Source organism: Oculina patagonica, chromosome 3, assembly GCF_052425735.1.
Source record: "Oculina patagonica isolate OP01 chromosome 3, crgOcupat, whole genome shotgun sequence".
Classification (NCBI taxonomy): domain Eukaryota; kingdom Metazoa; phylum Cnidaria; class Anthozoa; order Scleractinia; family Oculinidae; genus Oculina; species Oculina patagonica.
The window spans coordinates 8,830,543-8,855,734 of record NC_135760.1 but is presented as its reverse complement, the minus strand read 5'-3'; the positions used below and the strand labels follow the sequence as shown (position 1 = coordinate 8,855,734).

The window sequence follows — 25,192 nt, the reverse complement described above, 5'->3', positions numbered from 1 at the left end:
ATTTTCCAAGAAATTACAGTTTCAGTTGCTTTCTAACCGAAAGTTTCGGGATTATTGGTTAAAGAAAATTAAAGGAAGAGGGTAGAGGGTAGAGAATATTAAAGTAAAGTAAGAAAATATACAAATAAAATAAAAGGGGAAGTAAGCCTTTACTGCCAATATTTTCTTGTTTGCAATACGCAATAATTAGAGAACTTAAAAGGTTTATTTTTGAAAAGTTTTCGGCACCAAGCTCAACAAACACTTAATAGTGGAGCTTCGCTTTTAGTCTTTTAGGCTTGGCTTAATCTGTATATTATGTGTCATATCTTTTGAGTCAATATAATATACATTTCAACAAATGAGGTCGGTAAATCCAAGAAAAATATGCTTGTTCGTAAATTAACAGTAATTCAATTAGTTTCATTTGTTCACGGCTCCATTTTTTTAGCCATCCATATTAAAATGCAAAATCAGTCAAGGTTCCCAAATTTAATCTCCTATTCTCGCTTGAAAGCGCCTTCAGTTAACGCTTTATTTGGAGCATAGTATTACAATACTATACTGTAGTAGTCAATTACAATATTTTTAAAGCTAACATTTGGCAAGACAATAAAACCCAAGATATATTTTCACATGATTATTTCGCTTTGCGCATGTTCTGTTACCACGGACAATTTCCTGTGTATTACATTATCTATGAAAGGCAGCAATATTTTGAGTATACCCATTTACATTACACTTAATTCAAACTTCTGACACTTAATAACAATTGGGAAAATATTTAAACCCGAGGTATCTTTTCATAAGACCTTTTCTCTTTCTCTTAATGTGCCCTTTATGGACTCTGTATGGCAATCGCCTGAGCACTTCGGCGTTATCTGGCGCTTTCAAGAAGCAAATTTTACAGGGAAACTTTAGCGAAGCGACGAGAAACACGAAAAGAAAAGAACAAGGTAGGATTTAAGCTCGGGCCACACGAAATCAATACTTGTAGCCACAAGTTTTTACTGATAATGTCAGAGTTGTGTCGATTTGCGCTCAAGTTTGATCGAGATCAAATTTGCACTCAAGTCGACGCAAGTTGACTGCAATTCATTAGTTACGATCTATTTCAAAAAAATATTGCCATAAGAGCAGTGGACATTAATTATGTTCTTAAAAACGTCGATAAGGGTCGACGGGAAGTAACATGATACCGACAAGAAAATAGTTGGTGTGTCTATCCTGAGATTTGATCGCCATAGAGATTACTAGAGCTATAGCTAAAGGAAATGCATTTCACATAGAACAATGTCTCTTAAAAAATCATTAAGATCTTGGTTAGATTAATGGTTCAGTTTTGACGAATTAGTAGTCAGAACAGCCATAATGTTTTAATTTGGCTATGACCATTCGTCGATCGCTGGTAGAGTTTACCACGAAATCACCAACTAAAATCTGTACCCTGTACATTGAATTGTACACATGTCGGTATCTGATTGGTGAAGTTTTTATAGAAGAATTGTATAATTATTTCGTTTGGTATTTTCAAAACGTTTCGAGTAGCGGAAGGCAAAGCCACAATGTAATTGACCATATTTTTCGAACAAAACAAAATTTTTTTATTATTATCATTTTCATTGAACAAACTACCACTTCAGTTGACGCACACTGTATTCACCTCAAACTTTGACTTTAAAATGCCAAAAAAGTTTAGGTTCGACGTCCAAAGAAAACTACTCCTTCAAATACAACAACTGCGTCCAACTAAAGTCTAGTTTCTAAGAGTTCGCTGGCTTCTCGCAGGCGACGACGGTTTTAATTTAATCAACTTCCCCTTGTTTTCTCTTAAAAATAACAACAGCAACAACAACTTTGTGTAGATCGAAATGGGGGACGTGGGTGGCAAAGTGCTTAATTAATGTTTTAGCCCCATGAATCCCTAGAATTTCGTTCCCAATAGGATGCACAAAATGGATGAAGAGGAGTTGGCAAAAATGTTGCACTGTTGTTTTTCTCGTGTGAGAACAAAAGACAGCGAACAAAACTAAATTTAGCAAGCAGATCGATGGCAAAGTTCATTCTGATTTGGATGGTTTTCGGGATCTCTTACATGAGCTCATCCTGAGGTCAGTGATTAGATGCCTCGGCAAAGTACATAGCTCAAAATAGAAACAAGAGTTGTTGATTAACTGAATTTTGATGCCGTGTAAATATCTCTATGGATTTAACTGATGATCAATTAAATCCATAGAGATATTATAGACATCTGATATCGTAGCTCAGTATTCCACATAAAACTGATAATCATTTTTTTTTAATAATCATAATGAAAATGGAAATCAGTCATTGCAAGTTTTTTCTTTTAAGTTATAGTACTGTAGTTTCCATTAAAACGGTAATATGTTTACCTTGAACAGCATAATCAAGCCGATAATTAATTCCTTATTCATACCATGAAAATATTGCAACTAAACCAACAGAGCGAGAACTCTGACCCCTTTTCCTAGTTGCTGCTTCACGTTTTGTAATCTGTTTATCTGCAAGAGAAGAAAATGACTTTTTAATAAACAAATAAACTACTATAATTGTTTAGACGACATGATGCCACTCCTTAAGTAATATTTTTATTAAATAATTTTGTATGATTCTGCTCAATCAAATTCTACGTAGCATACAATATAAAAACGCCAAATCAGTTCGCAGCCTTAGAGATATTGAGTATGGCAATTTCCTTTGACTTAACAGGCTAAATTTATTTGATTGATCCGAGTTGGACAAAATTTTAATTAATTTGCTCGAGCACTGACTGTAAACGAAGGAAATCCATTAAAAAAGGGGATTTTCTCTTTTTGTTTGCTGTTTGGTACTAACTATCCTGTGCTAAGACCCTTAAGCCTAACTGCGAAACTAAATAGAAGCCCCAAATTAAACGTGCTTCCAAGAGAAAATCCTTTATTTTCTCCGACGATTTTCTCTCGGTGATTCCTATTAATATCAATAAGTAATATATCAAGCATAAGACAGTGTGTTTCGTCACATTTCCCATACATCGAAATATAACGCACAGCGGAGTAATTTTGATAAACTTCGAGGTGTTTGAAAATGTGATGAAACATTATCTTGAGTGTTTGTCAATTGATATCTCTTCTCGATCGAAACTAAAACTAAGGAATACATGAAACGATAAAATCGTAAATATCTATGCTAATTTAGAAGGGAGATTTCCAAACCACCGTCACAGCTATGGTTTCCTTTATTAATGCGTTTGAGAAGCTAAACGTAAATGAGTTTGAGAAGCTAAACGTACTTGTTTGCATGTAAGAGTGAAGTGGCGTTCACTCATTCTCTTTTTCGTTGACAGCTTTGGAATATATTATCTAAGGCTTTGAAATTTGGTTAAAAAAAAACTTTTCTAACACGACACAAAGTGTTCTGGCGTTGATCGTGCATCAAAGTCCAGAATTATTGATTAGGAAAGGGGGTACAATCAAATTAATCAAATAAAATCCCTCGGTTATCAAAGGGCTTTGCCAACAACCGCGCGGCTTTGTAAATGCTATATAATTGAATTTTGTAATATACGTTAATGCATATTGGCTTACAAGCAAACCCTCCGCATATACAGAGCACGGTAAAGCAAATTTAGTTTCATCCTCTTCGCTCAACAATATTTAAGGTTAGTTCAATCAGTTTTATACGATTTCTTTTTTTGTAGTCGATGAGGCCATAGAAACGATCGAAGAGAACGAATAATATGAATATGAATATGAAGGTTCAAATTTATTGTGGGACGTTCTTAAGAATTTCAGAGGGTTTTAACATATGTGCGTCAAGAATTGGGGAATAGAGGAAAGGTCCCAGTTTTACCATGTTTTTATTTGAAGACTTGTAACATAAGAGTCTGGCACTAGTTCTGACAAAAAACACGTACTGACTTGCAGCCTAGGGAATCGTGGATTGATCTTTCCGTTCTTCGAACAAACTTGGGTATTGACCTCATGTAAGCTGTCACGAAATATTCCTTGGAGATTAAGACGGTTTCCGCTAAATATTCGAGCAATAAATGCAAAAATTAAGGTATCAAAACGTCCTTATAGCATGATCACAGTTTTAATACAATTAAGAACTTATCAAAATTTTAGCTCTCAAGCTGACCCCGCGAGAGAAAAACGAATTTAAAGTTCTCCATATTTTAGTTAAAATAGACGTTTTCACGTCAGTTTAAAACAAGACAACACGTTTTTAAGCTCTTCTTACGAGGTTTGAAATTCACTTTCTCGAGAATCCTATTGAATTTAATGGCGGGGTCAATTCGAGGCAGTAAAGTACAGTGAGACGTTTCCAAGAGTATACAAAATGTTACTGTGCCTTTTTTTATGGGTCGATTTTTGGTAATTAATTTTTGCACTCATTGCTCGAACTTTCAGCGGAATCCGTCTTAAATTATTCGTCTAAGCGGCATACTAGACGTCACGTAAGTGTCGTAAAATGTCCCCTCAAAGTATCATCAAATGTTACCAAGAGGTTTGTAAGGTCATGCAAGTGTAACAAAATGTCCCTTAGTGCATGCAGCGTCATGCAAGTAGCCACCAAATGTCCCTTCAGAGTGTCAACCTCATGTAAGAAGTCCCAAAATGTCCCTAGATGTGTTTGACGTTATGTAAGTTGTAACGAAATGTCCTTGAGGGATTTTAACGTCTGACTTATCAACAGTAGCTAACAGTTTATACACGCAACAGAAACAACAAGAATAATATAAGTCATTCTTGTTGTCAGCTATGCCTTCAATGGGTTTATTTTATTTTGTTGTTATTTTTTTGTGCTAGCAACAAATTTATGCGTGTACAAACCATAGCTAAATATTCAAAATACACTAGCCAAAAGTGACTTTATTTCTCGTTGTTTAGAGGTGTACTAAGTTTGGTGAAGAGTGAAGTCCACTTAATCATTGCTTTGAACAATCCAGTGAAAACTGAATGCTTAGTAATGCTTGTAGCACACTGTCAAATATATCCGAGAGTAAAATACTTTGAAGATATAATTGAAATGTAATACAGACAATATGCTGGTCATTTTATTAATATTCATTCAGATACTTGAAAGCAATCTGCGGGTGATTATTGCTAGTTGAATAAACCTATATTTCTTTAAATTCTCAATTTCAAATGTTGGCTTGCCTCTAACAAAAAGATTTAATGCAAAGTGCTGCTGTAGAGTAATTAAAGGTTTTTTAATGACTTCTTTAAAAGTGGTTATTTCTTAAAAAGTGGCACATGTGATTCTCAATGCGTTCAAAATTTGCATGACAATTTCATGGTTTTTCTTTATGTGATTCTCAGTGCATTCATATTTACATGACAATTTAATGTGTTTTTTTTTTCTTTTGTAGTCAGCAAAATTTCTAAATCCTGCGTTTTGGCAAATCTGTTTTTTAGAAGTTTTCTTATGTGCTTTGTATCATTCTTCACACAGATATAATCAAGGCATGTTGACTTCTAGAGACATCGGGATTACCATTTGTTTTGTTATACTTGTCTTGGCTGGACTAGTGGGAAACATTTTGGTCTCTTTGGTGATTCTTCTCAACAGAACCATGCAGACGCCAATAAACTATCTTCTTCTAAACCTAGCAGTGGCCGACATTATAACAGTGACCTTCATCAGTCCACAGTACATCTTTATACACGTGTTTACGCATCCGACAGGAGTGGCTGGGGATTTTCTTTGCAAGTTTATCACAGGTGGAAATCTCTCATGGATCGGTGGCGTCGCTTCAGTTTTCTCCCTGGTCGCGATATCCTTTGAACGTTACCAGGCAGTAACAAACCCTTACAGTCCAGTTTCAAAATTTTCCATGTCCAGCGTAAAGGTTATAATCGTTTGTTGCTGGATTTTCACTACCGCCTTCAACTTGCCGCTGTTCTTTGCCATTTACTACGACCAAGAGAAAATGTTCTGCTTGGAATCTTGGCCTACCCCAGCTTACGGCAAAGCAAACTCAACCGCTTGGCTAATTGTTGTTGGAATTATTCCAGCTTTTCTTATGACATCCTTGTACACGAGAGTCGTCTACGATCTGTGGTTCAAACAGATGAACGTGAACACACAAATAGCGGTTCGCAGATCACGAAAAAAGGTAACGAAAGTAGTTTTGATCGTCAGCGTTATTTACGCAGTGAGTTGGTTTCCTCAGCTAATCCTTTACGTCCTTAGTAACTACCACCATGCATTCGAATTCGGAAATGTGGCCTACATCACCTCCGTTGTCATGGTAACATTTAACTCAGCAGTAAACCCTATGATATACGGATTCCAAAGTGAACGATTTAGACAATATTTCAAACAATTGCTTTGTTGTGGAAGGAAAAGAATACATGTTGTTTTTCCTCTCAATGCACAAAAAGGGCGGCCCAACACTGACCGCCAATTTGGTGAAAAAGTAACAACGCTAACTCTGAACAATGAGGTGCTCGAAGGAGATACGGTTTTTAAAGATTTGCATGAACTAAAGACACCTGATCATGAGAGAACTGAATATCATATGGAATGTACAAATGCATGGGACTAGTGAATACTTATAGTTTGTAAAGTTCGAAGCTATTTCTAACCTTTATTTAACGAACTTGTCGTTCGTAACCCGTCTCAGTTTACATAGCGTAATAGTAACTCAAATTTTGGCCACGGTTTCTTACCACGAAAACTCTATTAACCTCTCCCTCTTGGAGGTGCGCTTATTTCTTTTCAAGGCTTTTTGACAAGATACTCAATAGAGATGGAGGGTGTTATTTCAAAGTAACCATATATCAGGACGAGGTCAGGTATAGAGCGGTTTTCACTTGAGTGTCGAAAGTAAATTGCGTTTGCATTGGTTTTGCATTACTACGCTTAGTGATTGGCTTAAAAATCTCGCGCCACTTTCTCAGCCAATCAGAACTAAAACCAAAACCAATCGTGACTCGCTCGCGCACGTTTTCCCGCGCTTCGTGCCAGCTACATGTATTTGCTTTGAGTTTTGATTGGTTTACTAAATTGTCTGTGTCCTTTGTGATTGGCCAGAGTAATTGCTTTGGTTTTGGCTTTACGACACTTAATTGAAAACTGCTCTAGTACAGTTTAGTCTCACATTTACAAAAAATGGTTACCATGAAAAGGAAATGTGGTGGATTAAGAACTTAAAAAATAGTCAAGTTACCTTGTTTCCTTGTTCGTTAATTGTCGTCATCTACCAAAGATTGGGACTTACAAAATTACTATGTTATTTTGTAGTTTTTGGCGAACAGTTTTTCAAGAGGGGCCTGAAGGGATAAAATGGAAACTGAGATTTGCCTTTTTGGCACTCAGGAAATGAGAATTGGGTCACTGCGACTGGAAATCATAAAAAATGAGAATGGGATTTGGGCAAAACAGGCTGGAAAATGGGATTTATACCCCTTCTTCAGACCCTCTTTCTAGAACGGCCATTCAGCCGAATAAATAAAAAAATAGGTTAAAAACTTTCATGCCACGTAAGTGCAGTATTTATAAAAATTACCGGATGCAAAAGACATCATTTTGTTTTACCCTTGTTTGTGATGCCTTGTATTTTGGAGCAGTATATTTAGTTTCTTACATTTTATTTCTTTTGTTTTAAGTCATCTGTGTCCGGTAAATAATACTGTCGTAACCTGATTAAGAAATGACGATAACTTCATGTTATGCTCTTTATGTCTATTATCCCTTGAAAAAAGTAAACCTCGCGAAATATGTCTCTGTCACTGTCAAAAAATTAAAGTGTCAGGGAATATTAACAAGTCTTAACATGTTTTTTTTTTTAATTTCATGAGGTTTTTCCTCGATTTGTAGTTTAGGCAACTCTGAAAATCACTCCAAAATCTTATTACCTATATCGTGACATAGCAACAACCAAGACCTTATGCAAAAATGGCTTCTATTATCTTCTCTTGTCTGGTTAAACTTCCGTCTTAAAATACTGATAGTGAAAATTTATTGAATAATGTATTGTGCTACTCTGAGAAGATTCAGTGTTTCTTTTTTTTATTATTATTTAAAGCCTGATTGATTTAAATTTACGAAAAAAGTATGGAACATCTACCCTGGCCTGCCGAGCTTCGTTTTTATGTTTCTGGTAATAAAGTAAAAATCCGCGAGTAGGAATCTGCATTTTCCCAAGTTAGCCTAAACAGGTTCTTCGAAAATGGTAATTAGCAAAAATTTAGGCTATTTAGGTTATTAATAGGTTCTTATTTTCTGAAATGAAATTTACATTTTTTTTAGTAGAGTTTATTGCAGTATTCAGCCTTTTCCTACCATTTTATTTATATTTCTGTGATTGTATCAATCATAATATTTTATGATTTTCAACATTGGCATTTATACATTGCAACTGGAGTGATAAGACTCCTAGGTGTCTCCAAAGAGGATCCAGAATATGTTGTCGACCTATCTTAAAATTTTAGTTTAAAGTTGTTTTTTGTAAAAAGGGTGTCTAACTGGCAAATCTTAGCCTAACACGTTCTTAAAAATCAGATTCTTACTCGCGGGTTTTTACTACATTGACGTCACTGCAACTTCCCATAAGATAAGAGTAAAGGCTTTAAACTCCATACACTGATTTACTTTGACTGGATTTTATGATAAAGCAATTAAATACTCGTGACAAAGGTCAAAGAAAACGATGGCCATATTTGCATTGGGTCTTATCTTATATCCCTTGTGTGACGTCATACTGGAGAACTTATTGTGTTATCTTATCCCTTTTGTTACGTCACACTGAAGAGCATATCGCTTGACAAATAAATGCGACAAAATTTCAATTTCGATTCAAATGATATATTAATTACTCAAGTAGGCTGACTTACAATTTTCCTCAAACAATACTGACGTCACATGCCTTACAGTACTAAATACAGCTAAACGGGAACAGCGGATATTAGATAACACAAAATTGCGCTCTATTTGAACATTAATTAATACATTTACACACCACAACTTTAAGATTAAAATTACGCAGTTTTGTTGGAAGTCTATATTCATTGCGTTTCTTTCTATATTCTTAAAGTCGTTTTATTGAATAATGCTCCATAGGACTTTTAGTATAATGGGTGCAAAAGGGAATCTATTTATATGCAAAGGACTTTATAAATATACCTAAACTTGCTTACATAAAAAACAAAAAGGAAAGCTTACTTTCTTACGTAAATCCCCCAACATAAAATTAATTAAGGAAAAGCAAAAAAGTTATTATGGTTGCGCACAATGCGACTGACAAAGGCTAAACTTTTATGAAAAAACAACAACAAAAATTGCTTTCCTTTTATTGCCGACACGATAGCCTGCGGGGAAAAACAAATCGTGCGAGTATACAGATTGAGATTTCTGACACACTAATGATAAACAAAATTGATTAAACGAGCCATCCTTGTTGGTATTTTGTGCCTGTACTGAGTGAATATCACTGATTTTTTTTAACGTATACTGTTTTCAAAGAATGTACAACTTCACTTTTTCCTCTTTTCGACAGCCGACATCATTTCCCATTGAGGAATCCCTTTGGAAAAGCTTTTTTCCCTGGCAGTGAAGCATCGCTCGCAAACAATCGTCGAATCCACTGCGATAGTTTTCGCTGAAAAAGGCGTATATAAGAGGATTCACCGCGCTCGTAGCTTGACAAAGGAAATAACCAATAAATTGAATTAATGCAGAAACTGCACAAGCGTTTTTACCCACGTAATACATAAACTGAAAGATGTATACCGGAAGCCAAAACAGTGCGAAAACAACTAGCACTGTCACACACATTTTGAGCACTTTCCTATTTGATTTTTCAACTTCTTGGCAATCTGCTTTGGAGCGAAATGTGACGGAATTCCCGCGCCATAACTCGATCACAATAGCCGTATAAAGTATTGTAATGATCGCGAGTGGGCCCGCGTAGAAAAAGCTAAAATGAATAAAAGTGTAATTTTTTCTCGCTGTGTCACTGTTGAAAAGGGGCTCCCAAATCTCCCAGCAGAAGGTTCCATCGCTTCCCTCGATCACCACAATTCTGTTCGTGTAGAGCATCGGGGCATTAAACAAAATCCCGATCAGCCACGTTAGCGCGATGAGAAGTTTTGTGGTGCGACAAGTGATTACCTTACGAAACGGTAACATGATAGCGAAAAAGCGATCAAATGCAATAGCAGTTAGTGATAAGATGGAAACGTCGATTGAAACTTGCTGGATGAATGTGACTAACTTGCAAATCAACTCTGCGGTGATTCCCCCAACAAGAAGGTCTTCGCCAACGTACACGGTCCGAATGGACGGCGGTGTTGTAAAGATGGCAAATAAAAGGTCACTCACGGCCATGTTGACAATCATAAAATTTGTCGTTGTTCTCATTCGTTTCCTCTTATACACCACTAGGATGACCAGAGAGTTTCCAACGAGTGATCCGAGAATTATCACACAGTAGATAAACGTCTTTATAGCCTTTGTTAAATCCGTGTCTGGACTTTCGGGAAAGCACAGGACCTCGGAATTGTTCCTTTGCAGAGTGTTGTTTGCGGTCACATTGGAATTATTCATTGTCACTGAATAATGTCCTGCAAAAAATAATAATCAGAAGGTGAATCTCCTTGATGTATTTTAATAGTTCTTGATTCTTCAATCTTCTAACGATGTATTGCAATAGTCTAAGCCTTGGTGTACGCAGTTCGAAAGGTCAAGCTCACGGTTAGAATTGCTCGAATTACACTGACAGCTCCATACTGAAGCAATTGGTTGTAAATAAAACCCGAGTCTATTAGTCAACAATAGTTTGAACTCGTATTTAGAATCAACGCGTTGAATATGCGCATGGGTTCTCAGTGTTGACTCAGCAATGACGTTCTACCAACAACTGTTAGCAAAGATAATACGAAAAGAAAACCAAAAGATTTAAAATCCTCCAGGTTAAATAACGTTTTCGGTGTCTTTGACCGCAAGTAAAGTTGGAAAACCGAAATTTTAAACTCCACCCCGTCTGTGCAATACAAAGGGAGCGTTTTGACGTGAAAATGAAATAGCTGACACTTAATCCCTAACGCTTCCTGAAGCCTTTTACTGCGGTTGACAGTTTCGTCTCTAATCCCATTCTTTAGCCTGTAGCTGACGAGTGGGCTGTCACAAAAAACTGTCAAAAGACAGTGAACGAAAACGATGCTTTCTTACCTTATCGGATTATCGCTTTTCTTGCGCGATTCGCTAATATTTCTTAATCAGATTGTATCTAGCCTGTGAGCTTGATAAAGTGTTTTCAAACATAAGCACGCGGTCAAAGTACCTTATATCATAAGCTGGCATCTGTTTTGAACAAACTGCACGCAATTTAGCAATTTTAATTTCTTCGGAAGACGTAAACACCATTTTAAAAGGCCCTCCGCGCGTAGGAACATGTCATTTACGGATTACAGCACAATAGGACGAGATTTGCAAAAGCAAACATTCAAATGTACTTCGCAGAAGAAAAAGGAAAACTGTATTCAACTGATTTATTCGGAAATTTCGGTCCTGTCGGTGACAACTTAATCACAGCCAGAAATAAGAGGAAATAAAAAATATCGGCATAACTTCTAACCAAAACAAGGCATAATCAATTTCACAGTACGTCGCCATTAGCTTTAAGCCATTTTTTCAAAAAATTAAAAAAAATCATTTTAAATGATAAAAAAACACGGTTTTTTATTGCTTTCTTGAAGATTAATTGTTCGAAAAAGCTTCGATAAACTTTCTTACGTTTTTTTTATTTTTGCAAAAATAATAAAAAAAAATACGACTTCTAGTTCATTCTATATTATTAATTAAAAACTAGTTTATTACGTATCAAGGACAAACTCTTAGGGATTAGAATTGTCCACGGGTTGCTTCATTAAAGATAAATTGTTTGAAAAAAGCCTCAATAAACCTTCCTGCCTTCTTTTTAAATTTTCTTGCGAAAATGAAAAAAAAAAACTAGTTCCTTTATTACTAAAAACCAGTTTATTACGTTCCAAGGACAAACTCTTAGGGATTTGAATTGTCCACGGCTTGCTTTCTCCAATATGAAATGCGCAAAAAAGGATTCGATCACCGAACTTTCTTGTGTGTCTTTAATTATGCAAAATACTCTGCGAGTCGAATACTATTTCCCATCCAACGTCCTAGAAAATCTATTTTTCTAAGAAGATCGGCGTGAACCGAGCTCGCAGCGTACGGCAAAATTAGATATATTGTGGCTTAAGTTTTGTTTTTGTTAAAATCTTCCCAGGATATTTCTGTAATTGGGGATCTCATTTATTTCAATTAACCAGCAATTTTCAAAGAAAAACCAGGCCTTAACAGACCTTTATACATTCGTGATTTTAATGACAATTGTCACGCCCCGTTCTAATCCCGCGGCTATAAACGTGCTTCAATAGTATTTCCCCGTTTTAACCGCGGATGGATTTTCATCTAAACATGGACTTAAAAAACCGGATACTCTCGCAAGCTATAAATTTTGCGGAAGTTAACACTCGGCACGCAACCATGGAAAGCTTTGAACAAGAATTTAATATCGTCATATTTGTTAAAAAAACCTAACATATCCTCTGAACACTTTCATCTATATCAGTTGCCGCTTAATGGAATATTAACACGCAAAATGAAATACTGGTGCTAGCCAAAATATGCCGGACGCCGTGTCTAAAATGAAACAGAATTGACGCAACATGATAAAAAAAAATGCAATAAGTAAAAACATTGATGACTTTCCTTAACGCAAAACGAAATAACACAAAAATTTGATATAACCTATGCAACGTTTCTTAAACAAGATGAAATAATTGGAAATGTAATATCTTTGCGGGGCTGTACAAAATAACGCTTTTAAATGTAATAAACTAGTTCTCGAATTCATGTCTGCTGTGGTCTGCTGTTACTTGACTGTTACTTGGTAAGCTCTACGGTAGCATGTACATATTCGAGAATGATCTATTGGCTTATTTTAGAGTCTCTTTAATCCGCGCAAGGAAGGCCAGCGATATCCGCACTAAACAAAAAGACCAATTATATAACTATCTCACAGAAAGGTTTTTGGCCATTTTTTTCCCCAAAATTCCCTTCTATTAGTAAAGATGACCGAGGGCACCGAGGAAATATTTCGATCCAGAATTTCTCATAATAGCACGTTAAAGGGACTGTGTACTAAAATATTCTACAAATACTTGCTATGAAACTTAATGTTTGCCAAAAAATTACGTCTTTGGATCTAAACGACAAAACCATAGATTCATTGCAACTAAAAGTGTTTCCCGGGAGTTAAAATTTAAAGTTACAAGCAAACGAGATTAAATTTGAAAACTGTACAGCCCAACAATATTTCCAAAAACACATATCGCAATCCCTTTCAATCTTAGTCACTTTTGGCCATCCATACCTTCTTTTGTATTTGTTGTGTTATTTAAATGTTTCTCCGCTGTTTAAGAGGTTATTATAAATATTTCAGCGAATTTGATGGTCATTTCTCATGCCTAGATTTGGCTAAAATCCGTGACTATGTATGCGTTTGAATCTGACTTCTTGGGAACCATATATTCCAGACTTTGTCTCGACTAGATGGTCAGATCCATTCAATATAAATAATTAGTGTTAAGTATCACTAACATTTCCTCTTCCTTAGCTGAACTGCGTTCCAGCTAATTTCATAGGGAAAATCAAATCAAATTCTACTCCAACGTACGTTTTAAAATTCATGAGGGTGTTGTTCAGTACTCTATCGATTACTCACTACACGAACATTTTTCTCTTTTTCAGTTTTGTCAAATTTGATAAAGAAATAAAATTGTTTGCAAAGTGAAGTGCAAAATTTTAAATCTTGAACTTTTAAGTATTCTGACGCTAAGATGCAGAGTTGAGGTCCCTTTAGAGTTTCCAAAATTTCTTATTATAACAAGTTAAAAGCGCAAAATAAACAGCTTGTAAACTAAGGTTAGCGCTAAATTTAATTTTCCTAAGTCGACAGTGTGTTCCGGCTATAAGATTGATCGCTAGAAAATTACAGAGAAAGAAAAATCTTATTAAACTCCATTCCCATATACATTATTTTAAGAGGTTGTCATTCAGCAGTTCTATTCGATTTTACTCACTCACTTATTATTGGTGTTTTGTCTTTTTTATCTAATCTGATATGAAATTAAAAACGTCGTTTACAAAGTCAGCTACAGAATTTCAGTTCTTGGTCTTTTTTAGTATTCTGATAGTGGCATGAAATGACGTCGAATATGAAGTTAACCTTGAACTTCATTCTATGACGAGGAAGTCTTCTTCACGGGAGACTCGCCTCAGTCCCCTTCTATAACAAGCTTTTCTCTGCTTGCTTTGTCTCAGTCCAGGCCACTTTTTAATCGGGCGTGGCCGATTTAAGGTTTACCCTTTGGTCGTCCTAGAGCGTAGTCTCCTGGCGCGGCCAAAAAGACGGGGATAGCTCGGGGTTGCTACAAAACCGCTACGGGTGACGCATACCGCAATGGTTTTCATTTTAGTTTTGACAGGAAATCGTTGCAGGCACACTTGGTCGACTTTTGGGTTAATGTGTAATCAGGTTGTGTTTTTTTGCTTCGGCGGAAGGACAGAGAAAAAAGCTTACGGGGAAAAGTACAGTATGGGGCCCAGTTCTCGGCCACTTTTGACGTAAACTTGTATTTCTTACCTCAGAAGAACCGCAGGAACTTGAAATTTCTCCCAGAGCTAGCTACATTATTCAGCTTTTTGGTGTAAAGCTATCGACCGGTCAAAAATTAATTTGCCCGAGCAATAATAAAAATAAAAGCTCCATTTGTGGGCCCAGTTCTCGGCCACCTTGGCCCAGTTCTCTTAAAAAAAAAAAAAAAAAAAAAAAAAAAAAATTTGAAACAAAAATTAAAACCCTAGGCCCATCTCGGCCACTTTTGACGTAAACTTGTATTTCTTACCTCAGAAGAACCGCAGGAACTTGAAATTTCTCCCAGAGCTAGCTACATTATTCAGCTTTTTGGTGTAAAGCTATCGACCGGTCAAAAATTAATTTGCCCGAGCAATAATAAAAATAAAAGCTCCATTTGTGGGCCCAGTTCTCGGCCACCTTGGCCCAGCTCTCGGCCACTTTTGACGTAAACTTGTATTTCTTACCTCAGAAGAACCGCAGGAACTTGAAATTTCTCCCAGAGCTAGCTAGATTATTCAGCTTTTTAGTGTAAAGCTATCGACCGGTCAAAAATTAATTTGCCCGAGCAATAATAAAAATAAAAGCTCCATTTGTGGGCCCAGTTCTCGGCCACCTTGGCCCAGTTCTCGGCCACTAAAAAGCTTGTGCGTAATTATCTGTAAAAAAATGCTCAATTAATTTTCACAGTCATAAAATCACTCTGTAAACCTATTTATACTATATCGATCCCAAATTATTTTTATGATGCTTTGTTTTACTTTAGAAAAGAAGGATTTTAACGCGCCTAGTTGCCTATGTGCAGGTTCTGGCAAAACCGCATTGTGTGACCCGTGCATTTAGATGGTTTATTTTGCAGTGAAAAGGTCTTGAAAGATTTAGGTGTTGTAGAAATAATAGACAAGACAAGAGTCAGCTCAAAACTTAGAGATAAGATTGAACTTTATTTTTAAAACATTTATTTCTTTCATTCTGGCAGCAGCAGATGAAATTATATTAAAAACCAAGCGCTAAGCTGTGATAGCGAGCAGGGTGGCCGAGAACTGGCAAATACGCAAACGTCGCAAGAAAAAATTTCGAAGTAAATTAAGACCAAAAAATACAACGGTTCAACGAAAAGTTAACTAAAGCAGAAAGCTGAATTATTCTACGTTTCACATGCCAAAAATTAGCTCGTATGGTGGGGGCTTTTGGATAAAATACGAATTTAACTACATCCATGAATTTGGAGCCGTAAACAAACAACTTTTTCGGGAATGCAAATTCACCTACCTCCGCGTAAACTCGACGTGTGAGCTTTCTATATCGAATTGAACGATCAAACTCAAGATACTTAAAGCACATGAATCAGTCTATAGTTTGAAGGAAATACCTTTTTCTTTTGATTCAACTGGAGTGTGAAAAAACGCGTTAAACACAAAGTGGCCGAGAACTGGGCCCCATACTGTACTGATATTCACCATTGTGAAATTGCACTTACTTTGACAAGTTAAAGTTATTTTTGTAAATGAAAAAGGTAACGTCATTGATGTCACGCAGTGTTTTTTTTAGCAAACTAGATGGTTTGCTGGTTTCTGACTATGAATGGGGGTGTGATCTTGCGGTATATTTTTTGAGCCTGACTCCGCCGTAAAACTTTTTTTTATTTAGCAAGAACTGTGTCGATTTTCATTTCTGAACAATTGGTCGTCAAGTCGTTTGTCACAAAGAGTAGAATGTTTGTACAGCATGTTTTGGAATTATTTTAGATTTGGTTAGTAAGACGCTTCTGAAGACCTGAGCAAAACATTGGGAATGTACAGTATTAATAGGAACTTGAATGGAATTTTTCACAAGTTGGATAAAGGTATCAACTGAAAAAAATGGACTTCAAAATGAGAACTTGGATTTTGTTGTAATTAAATTTTATCGCGGATTGGATGCATAATATCACGGCTTTGAAAGTCTTCAAATAATTAGAAAGGTTCCTTTCTTCCTTTTGATCTTATTGTTATTTTCATGTATTGATTATTCGAAAGTGGTTTTCGTTGATACGAAAAAAAAAAACGGGTTTTCACTGAATTGCTTGAAGTATTTTTAGACGTGATAATATTGGCTTAATCAAATTACATTGTGCACGAAATATTTGTTATTCTTTTGTCTTGAAACTTTGAGGAAATTGAAATTTTTGTTTGACAGTAGTGTATGAAAGGCATTTTATAGAACTGAATAAAAAATAAGAAACATTGATAAAGGTTATTTCAAAGATTTATTTTGCCTGATTTTGAAGGGTTTCAGGAGTTTTAAAGAGTGCTGGTAAACGGTTGTATGTTGTTTGTGATTACGGATCTTATTTAGTTTCGAACGCTCTAATTTTTGAAAGGTTAAAACAGGTTAAAACCGGGCGGTTTCATGAGTTTTTTGGGTAGAAAGGTACGGTGGTGGTCAAAAAAAAAAAAAATGTTTAGAAAGGAATGACTGTAGTAGCACGTAAGTCGGAGGTTTGCGTGAGTCACGGGGTAAAGTATGCGTGAGCTGGATTTCCGGCGTCATAACGGCATGTTTTGTTTACTGAAAGATACACTCGACGTTTAGTTTAATAGCTTAGTCGGCTTGGGAAACTATTTTAAAAATAAATGTTGTAATAGTTAATTAATAGTAATCTAGAATTAACCCACTCTCGATTGGAGTCTGTTCTGGATTCGCGCTACCTTTTCGCCGCGAAGGAATTTTGTAAAATTTCGCTAGTGGAAAGAGGTACTGTAAGAACAGTATCAATAACTCAAAAGGAGGAACTTCTTTGTAGCTCTGAATTAAGACATATGATAAAATTTTAGAATAAGAAACTTTCGATATATGGTTTTCATATTGTTTTTGTCAATTTCCTTTTGTGGCAGATTTTTTGAGAATCAGCTTTTCTTTCGTGTGATGACAGACACAGGACAGAACGAGAGGTGGATGAGAAAGATGCCGAAGATGAATAGGCACCGAAAAACGACAAGAACCGTCAAGGACTTATCTTTAGAGGGCGGGGAGTTTTGGCATACTGTATTTCGAGGACTGGACTGGACTAGTAAAACGCGGACTAGTAAAACGCGGACTTGTAAGACGCGGACTAGTATAACGCGGACTAGTAAAACGCGGACTTGTAAAACGCGGACTAGTAAAACGCGGACTCAGGTAAAACGCGGACTTGTAAAAGGAGGACTAGTAAAACGCGGACTAGTAAAACGCGGACTTGTAAAACGAGGACTAGTAAAACGCGGACTTGTAAAACGCGGACTTGTAAACCGAGGGCTTGTTAAGCACGGACTTGTAGAACGCGGACTTGTAAAACAAGCGCTTGTAAATCGGATAAAACTAAACGGTTTAGCGAGCGAAACAATTTGTGTTTGAAGCTCTTGTGTGTTTCTTCAACGGCATATTTCTAGCTTTTTTGAGCACTCTATGGTCTGTTTTAGCGTGGAGATGTTTTTACAGTATAGCACATGTTCGTTCTGCAAACCCCTACTAAAACAACGGGATTGATGCTATGAGTTGTGTGCATATGTTTCTTTCTTTCCACTACTTGACGTCTGTTGAGTGCAGTCGTTTGTATTGCTCGCACGACGTAGAACGGGGCCCGTCCAGAAATCAACAGTCAATGGTAAATAAAGGTGACGGGCCTACACGACTCCTACGTTCGTGACATTAGAATATTTGCCGTTAAATGTTTAAATTCGGTCTTTCGGCCTTATTTGCTTCTGACTTCTTTCTGAGGGTACTGTTTTAATTTGGGGGCAGTATGTGGTAAATAAAGGTGACGGGCCTACACGACTCCTACGTTCGTGACATTAGAACATTTGCCGTTATATGTTCAAATTCGGTCTTTCGACCTTATTTGCTTCTGACTTCTTTCTGAGGTTACTGTTTTTTTGAGACATTATGTATTGAAGAGAGCCGTAAGATGATTGTGGCCAAGGAATTCGAAGTGTCTAGAGGCGTTTTACAAGTCCGCGTTTTACTAGTCCGCGTTTTACTAGTCCAGTCCAGTCCACAAGTTAAAGACACATCAAGACCACCCCACTGTGAATTGCCATAGCACAGACAAAATTATAGTCAATATCTTATGTGTTTTTAAGAGAATTACATAAGAACCAAGGCATGTCTTGTCTTGCCTTACATTGACATGCAATAATTTGGAAATACTAAGCTCGTAACAGTTTAAGACAGAATCCATCAGGAATTTGAGTAACATTAATTTTAGTTACGCAAAAATTGAGCACCAGAATAATTTAAATCCTTGTGTTCTTTCATACCTTGTTAAAGGCTTGACATGTGATAACACCAACAACAGTTCTTTATCAGTGGGGATTGAAGAAAAAATGGAAACATCATCACACAGTTGACCCCCATGCAAAAACACTCCAGGATGTCACGGGACTGTTTGGTGTCCGTCTGCCAATTTCTAACTTCAAATTCCAATGTTAAATTCACATTAAATTTTCAATATTTCTTAGTTGTCTAAATTTTACTAATTCTTTTAAAAAAACTATCACCTGCCAAACATCCCCAAAAATCACTCAAAAAATTACAAAATACCGCAATACATAGATACATGGGATGAGTGAAGTTTCCTTGGATTCCTTGAAACACCAACAAGATATTTCCGTTTAAGGTGGCTGATAATGGGTTTCAGTATTTCCCAGTCCTTATACTTTGGTTCAGGACTAAAAGCCTTCATCAATTGCTATTACAGTAATGGTATGAAACAAATGTTCAATCATTCATCAACAAGTTGTGATCATTTTCTTGACAATAGTAGTTCCCCGGTAAACAGTTGTAGTACTGTCCCATCAAAGTGCAATGCCTGGAAAATACCGAAAAGCACACGACCTTCAGGTGAAACCACACCTTACAGTATTACCAATACACTGCACTTTGCTAAGTCTTAAAACTTTACATTGTCTAGTCGTCTACTTCAATCGTTTATTTGTATTGTGTGAGATACATTTATAAATTGAAACCATCATGTCATTAAGTAATAATGCAATCTCGACAACGTTCTAGATATTATATTATGCACACTAATACAGCTCATGCAAGCCCTGTGACTTACACAAACACAGTCGGACTGAGTGCTACTTAAGTAACTGCTTCGTGGTTTCTGCTGTACTGAACTCTGCCTTTCAAGGCAAAGCGCCCGATTTTAAGCTTCTCAAGCTTCTCAATGTTCTTGTTTTAGATGCCCCCGGGTGAGGTTAATCTTGACGTTAATTCTGGTTTACGTTTCGATCCCAAAATGGATTAGAAAAAAATCATTTTTATCTCGTGTGCAGAATTAGAACAACTTTTACTGTACACTTTCTTTACTTCTCATCTTTACGGGTTATTCAATGCAAGGGAGCTTGATTAAGACGAAGAAACTTGTTTTAAATTACTTCAAAACAGTCAATTTGTAATTCACGGGGCGCTAGCTTACGATAGATTCGTAAACTCGATTTGCATAAGAAGTTTAGGTTGAATACAGTAAATTTTGGTCCAGCTTTTCTGTTTTTCGACGCACAGCACTTTTTTCACTTAGATACACTTAACGAATAGGCAAATTCCGATATATTAATATAATATTCTAACTTGAATTGGCTCCGAGGCTTGGGGAAATAAAACAAAAGAAATGATGGGGGCCAAACACAAGCCTGGAACGAGTGGGAATGTTGCTCTGCGGTTTAGCAGCATGCGAAAACCACTGGCCACGATATACATCCCAATTATGCGAACATTTTGGAAACAGGTGTAAACAGCAAAAACAAAATATTTTTTCAAAAGTCTTTGCACTCTTTTTAAGACAAAAACTCCGTCAATAAAAGAGCACCCTTTACAAGGGTTTATGCATCACTGGTTGCCTCCTCAGGGGCAACGGACAATAACGTCTCAGCATATTTGAATTCTGTAATTCTTGCAGTCATTTTTCTCTGAAGAAGACCGCAGAGGCGATCAGAATTTTTAGAGTTATTTTTAACATATTAGATCTATTAGATCTGTTTTAAAGGTTTTTCTATTTCAGCTATGAACACAGATCGCTCCAGCAGTTTTAAAATATAATAAACTCGCAGCAAAGCAACACAAAGAATCAACTCAGAGGAACAGAAAACCAACTCATGACAAAAAAAAGTTGACTCACGGAAATTGAAAATCAATTGATGTACGTGAATATAAGTGGCTAAATGATGCGAAAAGCAGCAAAAAACTCACGGGAAGATCCAAAAAACAGCAAATACAATTTCGTCCAGAAAGTAAAAACATATTTTCGTCATAAAATTAGGCTTAGGAATTCTGTAAAGATTGTTACCTTATAACGGGACTGCGTGTTCCTCACTTCAGCGGACTTTATCAAGTTACAGTTTCATTTCAACACAATCATTTTGTAGTCCTGATGATGACACCCGCAGATGGAGCAGTAAACAAGTAGCGAACAGCGAGTCATGTAAGCCATTCCGCTTGGCTTAATTGACACATTGGTTAGCCTAAATAGTTCTATGGTTAGCCTACATTTAGCTTAGTAGCTTGTGGTTAGCCCATATATTGGTATAAAGGATTTTTCGATGTTTTCGTAAGTGATAATTTCGGATTACATGATTTTCTATATAGATATGAAGTTTTTTAGCCACACACTTTCTTTGCCATTTTTTTTTAAACTATTCTACATTTTCGCCCTTTCATAACGGTTAAAAATGAATATATAACAGGACTGCAATTTTCGCCATTAATTAAAGGCTAAAACGTGCATCAGTATGTAACAGTCTCCAGCTTTCGCCGTTGAATAACGGCTAAAATGGACCAGTTTATAGAACGGACTCCAAACTTTCGCTGTTAAATAACGGCTTTATGGACCAGTTTATAGAACGGACTCCAGACTTTCGCTTTTAGATAACTGCTAAAAAAAATAGATCCGTATATAAAAGGGGCCCAAATTTTCGTCGTTTAATAAAGGCTAAAAATGGATCAGTATATAACAGCTAAATGGTCCCCTAAAAAGTGGACCAGTATGAACAGGGTCACTTTTTATTTCAATATTTTCTTCAAGTAAGGCACCGAACGGGTGATATTGCGTGGCTAGTGTTAAAAGTTTCTTTTGCAATAGGTTTAAGGGCCGCCTCTTTGGCTGGGAATGTAGCCATTCCGGCACAGGGGGCCCTCACATCAGATTGGAGGATTAATAAAAGATGAATCTTACCTGCCGATTGTCACGTTTTGTTTTGAATGATTTTGAATTTTTAATTTTTAATGCCTGGTCCTGTGGCAGCAGGTTTAAAGTTAGAAGACGACAAAGGGATGGGGCCTGAGACGGCCGAAAAAAAAAATCGAAAATTAATTAATTCTCGGGACTACATCCGATCCCTCTACGAGTCATAAGCTAAGTGTTCCGAGGGGCTTCCGAAGATTTCTCGGTTCCAGACCTCGCACCTGCTGACCGCATATAATTTATTCGGTTCCAGTAGACCACGTACTGAAAATTAAAAATGGATGCGACAACTGCAGGTAAAACTTTGACCTTTATGCATCCTTCAATTTATCTGATGTGAAGGGCTCCCTGTGATTGATTAGCCTAAACACACTTCTCTTAGCCTTCAGTTACTTATCTGAGCGAAATACGAAAGATTGACATTTTCTTTTCTTTCACTGAAAATTAAAGTAGCTAATAGCGCTAATTGCCCCGAAGGAGTATCTTGAAAAGGACTTCAATTAAATAAGCTTTGTCCTGGTTTAGGAAGCTTTTATCACCTTAGGTAATGAAAAATATTGGCCATTTTCACACTAGAAGCATAGGCGTACGGGCACCTTCCGACCTGAAGGGGGGGGGGGGGGGGGGGGGGGGGGGGGGGGCGGAGACCTAATCGTCCGAAAAAAAAAATGACATGCATTGAAAGCCGAATAAGAGGCATATATAATGGACAACACAAGATGCATTGAAATAGTTGTGTACAAACCTCAACTTGCCTGCTTGCTTCAAGGAAACGATAGTTCTTTAATTAATTTCGTGGTGTTGCCCGAGGATGTCAATGCGCCGTATCTTTTTTCTTCGGAAATATTTTATTTATCCACTCCTGAGTTCAGCAAAAATTAACGTATTTTTGGGGAGCCAATTTACATTGTTTTTCCCTCACATGAAAGTTATGTAAAAGCGTGTCAGGGGTAAATGGTTTAAAACACTTCGTTGTAAGTTTTGAGCTAGCCCTCAAGACTTAACATTTGAGTCAAAAGCACTAGCTTCATCGTATATGTAACAGCTTTGTTTCAAGGTCTTACACTGGATCCACTGCGTGCAAACGCTCAAGGTTATGGAGAATCCTTACTTCTGGTCGACCTTGCCAATTTCCTTCTCACTTCAAAATGATTGCAATTGAATCAAACTGAGGGGTCGCACAGAATTTGCGAGAAAAATCGAACGTGATTATAGCAAGTGGCGAGAGGAAACGAAAACATATATATGAGAAATCAGTTTGACGTTCGAACCACAAAGATGTATTTCCGGTACTTTTTCTGTTGATGTAATTCGTTTTAATCGCAATGTTGAGATTTGTCGGCTTACTTTCTATTTTTTCTCTAGGCTTGTTGCCCGAATTCCAAGCATTTTGCCCGAAAAACTTCGGCGTTGGAGGGGGGGGGGGCTGGGGTCCCCCCCTCCCCGCCTCGTACGACTATGAATAGAAGACGGACAAATCGTCTACACGGACATTACGCCTGACGATTTGTTCGCCTATTGTGTATTTAAGACGGCTTTTAGACGACTTGTCCATCTAGACGACCAAGTCGTCCTCGAAAAATCATCTTCCTAGACGACAAAATCGACGGATAAATTCAGACGAGTCCGTCTAAAATCGTGTCCGTCCCGTTTTCACACGAAGACGATTTGTCCGTCTCTAGTGCGAAAAACCACCATTGTTTAACTACTTGATTTTTATGTCTTTTAGGCGGTTCCTCCGTGCGCTCCAGCAGGGAAAGAAATGGTTAAGGGGTATATCGGTACAATAACCCACCTTCCTTCACTGCGTACCTGGCATCTACGCTACTGGTTTTGCCTTTTTTTTTAGCTTTGGTACTTTGATCTTAAGATTTTCAAACATGCTTGAGACTTGAATAAAAAATGGATATTAAAACATGCAGAAAAATGCCAAGCCATTTTTCCAAGCCAATATTGGCTTGGAAAAATGCCAAGTCCATTCCAAGCCAATATTGTATTCTTTTTAAAAAATAGCCTCTTAATTAGCACATTTTTACTTCGCTTTTGTTTTTCATTATTTTCTTTTTATCGCACCTTTCTTGTATATATTTTATCCATTTTGTATTCAATTTTTTATCCGTTGAAGGCTGTAGAGCGACAGCCGAAAGCTCATTGTTTTTAATATTTTTAGCCAGTGAACGTTTGTTTTTTATTATGTTTTTTTTTTTTGTTTCAAAAAAGCACTGTATAGGGATTAATCTGGAGGGACTATTTAATTATCATTTTTTCTTTTTGTTTTGTTCTTTTGTCTTACACCGCAATGCAATAGCTGCGACGTATTATTTTGCTCCGTTATTTCTTGCCACCTTTTGCCATAAGGTTTAGTCAGATTTGGCTTCGAAATTAAGCCCGAAATCAAGTTACGAAGTGTTCTATACGTAATGGAACTCCCATAGCTCTTTAAACGTGATAAGGATTGAAAATCGTCGTAACAAGTTGGCGCCTCTAACGGCGCGACGCAAAACATGGCTACCTTTTGCGCAATATGTTACGGTCGCCGGATATCAACTCAAACCCTGGACCAAACCACACCATAATTTGTGCCCTTAAGAAGTGGTGTTTGAGGCGATGGCAGGTCTTAATACATACACGTATACGACATTAGGGGAGCAGGGATGGCGCAGTGTTGAGAGCGCTTGCCTCCTACCAATGTGGCCCGGGTTCGAATCCGGTCCGGTGTCATATGTGGGTTGAGTTTGTTGTTGGTTCTCGTCCTTGCTCCGAGAGTTTTTCTCCGGGTTCTCCGGTTTTCCTCCCTCCACAAAAACCAACACGTCCACATTCCAATTCGATCGGGAATACACGGCCCCACAAGCTTATAGCTTTCAACCTCACCGTGCATAAATAAAGGTATAAACGGGTATCTAATTCGACGCGGGCAGCATAAGGCGCCTGTACGCATCTTTCGCAATTGAGACCACTATTTCTACTACTCCAATCTACTTTTCTAGCAAATGTTAGGAACAAAAATTAAATTTAAACATCTCTCACCTCAGATTTTGTTGAACGTTGGACGAAGTACTTTGAAGAACGTTTCTGTCAACCGATAATCAAAAAATTAAGAGACGATGTTGGGTCACGGAGAATGACATAGATTGTTCTTTTCCTGCAAAATAAAACCGATCTATCTACTAAAATTGACGGGTAATTAATCACACGAAGTTTGTTGCTGAGCTACTCCGTGCTTTATCGGCAAGAATTAACGACTGAAATATAACCGATTGCGAACTTTCTTTTAAATGCAGTTGATTTTAGCTTCGTTTGTTTGTTGTCCCATTTCAGACCACGTGATCTACCCTTGAGAATTA

General features: G+C 37.0%; 2 protein-coding genes across 5 annotated transcripts; one reads left to right on the top strand and one right to left on the bottom strand.

Moving 5' to 3' along the window:
* Positions 1–2,350: 2,350 nt before the first annotated feature.
* Positions 2,351–24,916, bottom strand: LOC144646440 (cholecystokinin receptor type A-like). 4 transcript variants are annotated; one of them, XM_078506033.1, is made up of 2 exons: positions 10,202–11,025; positions 2,351–2,501 (listed from the first exon to the last, which is right to left on the bottom strand). In XM_078506033.1, the coding sequence occupies exons 1-2, from the start codon at positions 10,531–10,533 to the stop codon at positions 2,498–2,500; spliced, it is 336 nt and encodes a 111-aa protein (XP_078362159.1). In that variant the 5' UTR covers positions 10,534–11,025; the 3' UTR covers positions 2,351–2,497. The 4 variants fall into 4 exon arrangements, with proteins under 4 accessions (XP_078362159.1, XP_078362157.1, XP_078362156.1 ...); XM_078506031.1 differs by lacking the exon at positions 2,351–2,501 and adding an exon at positions 24,876–24,916 and having other exon boundaries at positions 7,315–10,550; XM_078506030.1 differs by lacking the exon at positions 2,351–2,501 and adding an exon at positions 20,952–21,015 and having other exon boundaries at positions 7,315–10,550.
* Positions 5,450–6,532, top strand: LOC144645819 (allatostatin-A receptor-like). Its single transcript, XM_078505358.1, has one exon. The coding sequence runs from the start codon at positions 5,450–5,452 to the stop codon at positions 6,530–6,532; it is 1,083 nt and encodes a 360-aa protein (XP_078361484.1).
* Positions 24,917–25,192: the final 276 nt, after the last annotated feature.

Bases quoted from the DNA above. Each gene is read 5' to 3' on its own strand.
- LOC144645819 (XM_078505358.1), top strand. From the start codon at position 5,450: ATGTTGACTTCTAGAGACATCGGGATTACCATTTGTTTTGTTATACTT.
- LOC144646440 (XM_078506031.1), bottom strand. From the start codon at position 10,533: ATGAATAATTCCAATGTGACCGCAAACAACACTCTGCAAAGGAACAAT.